General features: G+C 30.5%; 1 protein-coding gene across 1 annotated transcript; it reads right to left on the bottom strand.

Moving 5' to 3' along the window:
* Positions 1-1,985: 1,985 nt before the first annotated feature.
* LOC127710898 (perlucin-like protein) lies at positions 1,986-5,877 on the bottom strand. Its single transcript, XM_052216867.1, has 5 exons — positions 5,792-5,877; positions 5,473-5,570; positions 4,549-4,630; positions 2,728-2,941; positions 1,986-2,120 (listed from the first exon to the last, which is right to left on the bottom strand). The coding sequence occupies exons 1-5, from the start codon at positions 5,829-5,831 to the stop codon at positions 2,009-2,011; spliced, it is 546 nt and encodes a 181-aa protein (XP_052072827.1). The 5' UTR covers positions 5,832-5,877; the 3' UTR covers positions 1,986-2,008.
* Positions 5,878-7,502: the final 1,625 nt, after the last annotated feature.

The following is a 7,502-nucleotide window of genomic DNA, read 5'->3' as shown; positions in this document are numbered from 1 at the left end:
CGGGGCCTTTTATATCTGACTATTCGGTATGGGTTTGCGCATTGCTGAAGTCCGTACAATGACATATAGTTGTTAACTTCTATGTTATTTGGTGGAGAGTTGTCTCATTGTCAATTATGCCACATCTTCTTATCTTCATACATAAATCGGCCATTATTACTATACATTTTGGATTCATCCGAGTTGCATCTTTCTATCAAAAATATATGTCCTCGAATAATAAAAACAAACAGATATAGTTATAAGGAGACAGTCAAACAAATTGTTAAATTGTTCTCTTAACACTTTTTTAGAATAAGTTTTTTTGTTGAATAATGTATAGAAGTTTTATATATATATATATATATTCAGCAGAATAGTGTAATAAACGGGTATATGAAAGTCTTGCACATGTCGTTGTAAACTATCTTTTTTACGATCTCAAACGTGCATGTGAACAAAAAGCATACAAGAAGGAAACTTCAAAATGCGAATGATGCACAATATTAAATCGAAAAAAGATAAAGAATTGTATTGCGAGGACCTTCAAGGCATAGGAAAAATTGACATTACTGTGATCATAACGGCATTCTTCATTAAGATTATCAGCTGTTGCCGATTTTTTGTTAAATGATGTCATTTGAAGTATAAATATTCTACCATACTTTCCTTTAAAGTATATGTTAAACGTTGTTCAGAGCACATTGAGCTTTCGTGACATAGTGGCATATTGGTTTGCTAGCCAAGACTTATAAAACCTTAAAAGTACTTACTATGAATCACTTGCGTTAGGAAAGAATCTATATTGAATTACATTAGCAGGGTAAATCAATGTTGATTTTTGTCTATCATGTCATTTTGCGATATAAAAGGGTTTTGCTCTTATTCTAAAAAAGCGCACATTTCATATTTCCAAATATATTTTTTTTTTCAGACACTAGAATCAATTAATAAGAAAAATCAAGAAAATCATTTTTTTTGAATTTTTCGTCGAGTCATTCTATGGTATTAATTGTCTTTCTCCTTTGCGTCATACAATCGTACTTTTAAGTTTACAAAATCTTTTATTTATTCTAAAATACTTCATTTTAATTGCAGAGATGCTTTTGGTCAGTATGATAGTATTTTAAGGGTAAAGAACAGTTTTCAGGATGCACGACAAGTGTGTTTCCAATAACATTAGGATTTTGGCTTAAAATATTAAAGATATTGTAACAAAAAAGAGTCATGTACAAAACACAAACCCGGCCATGATCCCATTTGACGTATGAATTTTTAGTAATTACAACTAATAAAACTATAATATAAAATATGAATCATAACCGTTTCCAACAGTTTGGTTACTTTTGGAATGGTGACCATGGAAACTAAGTGTTCATAACCTGCGAAACAAACTCAGTGCTAGAAATGTAGAAATCCATTAGTGATCCATATTTATCTGGGAACGTTACACGTTCAAGACTACAAATATCTGCAAGCATCGAATCCGAAAAAGAACAAGATCATGAAATGTCATTTTACCATTTTGTACTTTAGTTTAGAAACACTTTATATTTAGTCACGAAAATGGAGCCGAAATATAACAAGGTAGAAAAAAAAAACTCATAGATCTAAAAGAGACCTAGAACAGTATTGCAAAAAAGAAAAACACGACGAAGTGACAAATAACAATCTACGAAACACTACATGAAAGCTAACGACTGAGCAACACCAACACCAACAAAAATCCAGTTTGTTCATCAAAAAATGAAAACAACACGTTAAATAATTTCATGCGTCCGAATTGACAAGTTGACAAATAAGAAAGTCATTTGTCTTGTCGACATGTATCGTTTTAAACTCATAGGTGTAAAATCACCATCTTTTAAAGATTAATTTGCAGAAATGTCAATATTTTTTTCTGGGGCGAATGAATCTCTTAAATTTAACATAACATCAAAGAATGGAGTGGTGCCATATATTCCTTCATGTGCAAAATAGTACTAAGTGTAATAAGAAAACATTAATTTGGATTATGAGTAGTTTTAATTTAAAGACAGATTGTCATGCATTTTTGATTTGCTGGTTTCTTGTCCTTACAGAAGCTGTCATTTGCTGGTTTCCTGTCCTTACAGTCGCTGTCATTTGCTGATACTTTTGTCCTAAAAAGAGAAAAAGTGCAGAATAATTTGTCAAGACAATAGAGGTAATGATTGTTAATTTATTTATCTTTTATTCGTTTATTCATTTGCATATTTTCTAAACTGGTCAAATAACTGTGTGTATGCCCATTAAAAATTATCGATACAAATAAGTTCCCATTAATTAAATTTTTATGAATTAAACTGTGCTTCTGTACACTAACATGTTATCGGAAAACTTTTACTTTTGCAAATTATAATACAGTATAAGTCATTCTAACATATTATTAAGCGGTAAATTATGATATTTACATAGAATTTCAACGGCTCGAAACAATTTGTGGCTAATATTGTGTACATTAAAAGTTTTTTTGGAGTATCAAAACTACACATCAAAGCTCTAAAGAAATAGTAAATGAAATGCACCGGATACAGCTTCAAAAGCAATTCAAACTAACATTTATTGTTTTAAGTAATTATGATATTGAGTACCTCTCATTTTTCAGCTTCAGAGTTATTTCATATCGTATCTTATTAAATGATGAAGTAAGGTGAAAGTCATGATGCGTTTATCTATAAAAGTAATAGTTAAAATGTAATTATCGTTAAACTTTGTTAATAATCCTACCTTTGACATAGAAATCCAAATTTCTTATTACAATAGTAGTCTCCCCATTTGTAACCTTCATTGGAAAACCAGTATAGCAAACAATTTTGAGTAGAGTTAGCATCAGGTTGACTGCTTTGCCAGTCTGAATACGTAATCGCTTTAAGTGGGTTATGCCATTCCCAGGTCTTCTTATCGGGTAAATTGCTTGCCCCAATCCACAGCCAAGTTTTCTCTAAAAACCAAATGATGATAAGTATAACAAAAACTATGACCAAACATATTTTTTCAAAGTACCTAAACTTTTTGAATAATATTGATCACTTTTATCAACTTAAAGTTAGAAAATACATTTTTCTCATTAGTACTCATTCGACACCATGAGGTAGCTGTTAAAAGGTTATTGAATTCTACACTTCAAACAGAATGGGCTTTGGTCAAATTTTACACCCAAATAATATTACAAAAAAAGTTTAATTTTTAATTACAGACAGCGTAGGCTAGTGTTTGCATTCCAGATAGCGGTGACATCTTCGATGTTATGACTTATTATAATTACACTTAGCATGCGCTACGTTTTTCTCAATTCTATGTTTTAATATATAGCGTTTTCATTACACATAGATTTTCAGCAGGGCACTCAACTTCAAAAAGGAAAATGGCGAAAAAGATAAACAAAAGCCTACAAAACCTCCACAGAAAAACAAAGGTTGCATCAATTGAGCTATATTCGTTTACTAACATGACGCATCGGGGGAAAATAGATTAGTATTCGAATTCATTTAAACCGGTCTTTATATAGACAGGGGTAGGAAATTCTTTACATGTACTGTTTTGTAGAATTAAGTAAACAATAGAAACCATGCTATTAGTCAATTTGGATAATTTCTGTATACATGTATTTTTTTTTTTTTTTTAGAAATTTTAAGTATTCTATTTTCAGTAATATCAAACCACAAATAATTCTTTTCATGAGAAATTGACAGTTAATTATAAGAATAATATCTATAGTATCGTATTATTCCTGATACACATCTCCTTATTTAGATAAACGTGGTTAATATTTGCCAATGGCAGTTTGAAATAACAATTTGTATAAAAAAAGGAACATGGGAAATGGCTGCTAATTAGACAATTATCCATCAGAGTCCAAATGAAGTTGTTGACTTGGGCAACTCTTGTTAACCGTATGGCCTCCAAAAATGAAACATATACCGTATAGTCCGCTATTAAAGCCCGTGCCATAACAAAATGTGAAACAAATCAATCTGGAAAACAAACCTGATGGATGGCAAAACGATAAGCGAAAAACAATAATAACAGACAGCATTCACTGACAACTACTGAATTACAGGCTCCTGACTTAGGACAAGGAAATAATTATCTATATATAAAGAATGTGTCGGGATAAAACGTGTTTGTGCGCATTCAACTCTTCTCTAATCTACTGGGAACATTGATATAACAAAACAAGATAAGAACAAACTATAAAAATCGTTTGGAAAAAAAATGAAAACAATAATTTCCGGGGTCCAAGGCGCTTTTTTTATTTATCTTTATCAGACGAATATATGAAAGCCAAGGATGTATAAGAACCGAACCAGTTGAAGAGCTATATGACCACACTGGCTTTATTCGTCAGATTAACACGAAGTACAAATCAACTAACACAAAGACAAAGACAAATGACACACAGTACATAATTAAGAATAGTTGCAGTAATTAAGAGTCAATTCCAACAAGTGAATAAACCATGTTCATTAATGATAATAAATAATTCACATAGTACATGCATCTAGGTAACAATCATTATTTTAACTACATTGAGATATCATAACTTACTGTCAGTTAGTGACTTCAGATAGTTGTTGATATCTGCACTTTCTGGCTGAGCTAATACCCCTACATGTTGGGAACAGTATCTCTAAAATACATCAATACAGGTTTAACTATATTTTGGGTTTTTTTCGACTTTGTTTTGTTGGGTTTTTTTTACGTAGGTTTGGTTTGTTTTGTTTAATTTTTTGTATTTTGTTTTGCTGATATTTTTTTTCTTTTTTCTTTTTAAAATTTGTTGTTTGTTTTGTTTTGATTTAGTGTGTTTCTTTCGGGGAGAGGGGTCGTGGGTTGACTTACTTTTGCTTTGTTTTTCAGGGGTCAACCATTTAGTGAATTTCCGTTTTGGATTGTTTTTTTCTTTTTCTATTTCAGCAAACTTTCATAGAATGGGAATGGAACTGAGAAACTACATCATTAAATTGGCAGCCCTTCCTTTATATCATATAGCATATGTATATCTATTTTTGATTACAATTTTAATTATCTAAGAAAGAATAGTTTGTTGATATATATTCTTCTAATAAAATGACAACAAACCAAAAATTGAGTTTTTACTAAATGTATCATTCATTTTATTGGGTTAGTACCACGACAGCAAAATACCCTCTTGTTTTGTAAAATCTTCCTTTACATCTGTAAAACGTTCTTCAAGAAAATTCATGTAAGGAGTATGATCATATGGTTCACAAAGAATGACTTCTCTTTTTCATATTCTCGAAATCCCGAAGTCCTTAAAATCTATGTTGAAATTCGTTATTTCAGAATCTTAAGCACAGTTGCATTGTTCGTACTTAAAAAAAATGAAAATAGCTTCACATCACTGGTTCCAATGTTAATGACGTTTCAAATCAACGTTTTTGTATATGCTTTGAAAAGCAATACCCAGAATGCATTATATGCTGAAACGGACAATAGTATCTAACTTACCTGAGCTTCGATCCATGTCGATTTAGTTGTTACCAAAGCATATTCCATTCCTTTATAAGTGTTCCAACTTAGCTCCCAACAACAGACGGTGGTGTATGCTTAAATTGAGTTAAGTTTTCATTATCTTTTGATGAGTAATGTATGCATATTTTTTAATGGCGTGTATTTAAAATTGATGAAATTATAACACCAAGCAATGGGAAATCCCTAGAATTTAGCAGTTTTATATTTTAAAATGCTGTTTATAAGATTGTGAGATAGAGATTTAAACCATATAATTTGTTTGAATTTTTTTTTTTAAATGAAATTTTATACTCACATAAAACAGTTAAAGTAGCTGCAAAGAAAATTAAATTCATGGTCGTTTGAAACGTATGCCCTAAAAGAATGCCAGCAAGTTACATACAGTAATGTTAACAAATATACTATGTTTTTTTTTAACCATTTATTTGTTTAATGGTCTATTCATCTGTGACATCGATAGTCTTACCTTGATATAATTTATGTAATGGTATATTACTATATGTTCGTGATAACAAGAGCTCAGTTTCCAAGTACCTTTTATAATACACGATATATTGTTTTGTTTGTTTTTGGTATTCTTTTTTTTATTAAAGAAGGGAATTTTCTATTATTTTAGTTGTCTTATATAGAAAATGCATACTTGTAAATCTTAAACATTTGAAAACATATGTACATTTTCTTGCAGCGTAATTTGATGATAATCTAGTTTCAAATGATCACTTACCTTGAAAATTTTGAGGTGGTTGAAAACTTGTTTTGAGAGGTTGCAAATAATGCATGAAACTGAATCAGGTAGACTTCATACTTTTATGCATTAACACAAACGCATTTTCTTTGATAACAACTTTGGTGTCAGAACTCATATAAAACTCTCAAAATTACATTATAGCTTCCCTGATCGTAAGGATAATTATAATGTTTTCGTGAAAATAATAAGCCATAGTGCTGCGGTTGTAGAGTGTAGCCTCAAACAGTTCTCAAACCATCATCTGCTATACTATTTCCGTACTCAACGGAATTGATGAACTTATCTCAGGGACTGCCATAACTCTTGCCCACAGGCAACAGCTAAATGAAGACATTTTAGCAGTCTATAGAAGCAAATAACAAATGTATTATCTTTTGAACTTTATAGTATAACGTCATCAAAAATCACAATACTTTGCAATGTAAATTAAATGCAGTACACATTTTGAAATTGAATTTCTGAAATTACCTAATCTTCAAAAAAACCTTAAGTCAGTTCGGAACTTGAGAATCATTTTTAAAGAATGTCTGATATTCTATTGATCAAATATTTGGAAGTCAAAAGAACACATAAATTAAAAAAAACAACAAAATGAGGCATCATTGAACCTAATCACCTGAATTTATTTGTTTACCGCCTCAAGTCTTCTGTATAATTGTATATGATTAGTTTTGAAGATGTATCTATGTGGAGATCTCAAATCTCTCTATGAAACATTTTCAGAGTAATTAAACAAAATGATAGTTCATTTTTAGAAAGATAATACTGGTAGGCACCGTTAAACAATCATGGAAACAAAGTTAATCAATTAGCCCGAATTTCGCGTCTTAACAATTGTGATCCATATTTACATATAAGACGAAGAACTGCATTCAAAGCGCGGTTATTTTGATTAGCGTTTTAAAACGGGGCTTGTCAGGATTATGAGTCATGAATTAAAATACCGTATCCCTCTATTTCTATCATGTATATTATATAAGTATAAGACAAGACCAATATGTAAATGCGCCAACCAAAAAAAAATCACATCTAAATGATAACTTCTAGATCTCCCATTCAGATGTAAAGACGAGTTAATATATCAAGGTCAAGATGCTTATAAATTAAAACAATCAAATCTTCTATCGACTTATTATATAAATGATATAATTGTAAAATTATAAAATAATAAAGTGGCTATTCGATACTTGTAGATTATGCATTCTAATTAAATCAGTGTTCAGGCGTTCATATGGCATTATAACGCTATCAGTTTCTT

This window comes from Mytilus californianus, unplaced genomic scaffold (assembly GCF_021869535.1).
Source record: "Mytilus californianus isolate M0D057914Y unplaced genomic scaffold, xbMytCali1.0.p SCAF_8, whole genome shotgun sequence".
NCBI classification, from domain to species: domain Eukaryota; kingdom Metazoa; phylum Mollusca; class Bivalvia; order Mytilida; family Mytilidae; genus Mytilus; species Mytilus californianus.
This window is presented reverse-complemented; position numbering and strand designations above follow the sequence as displayed.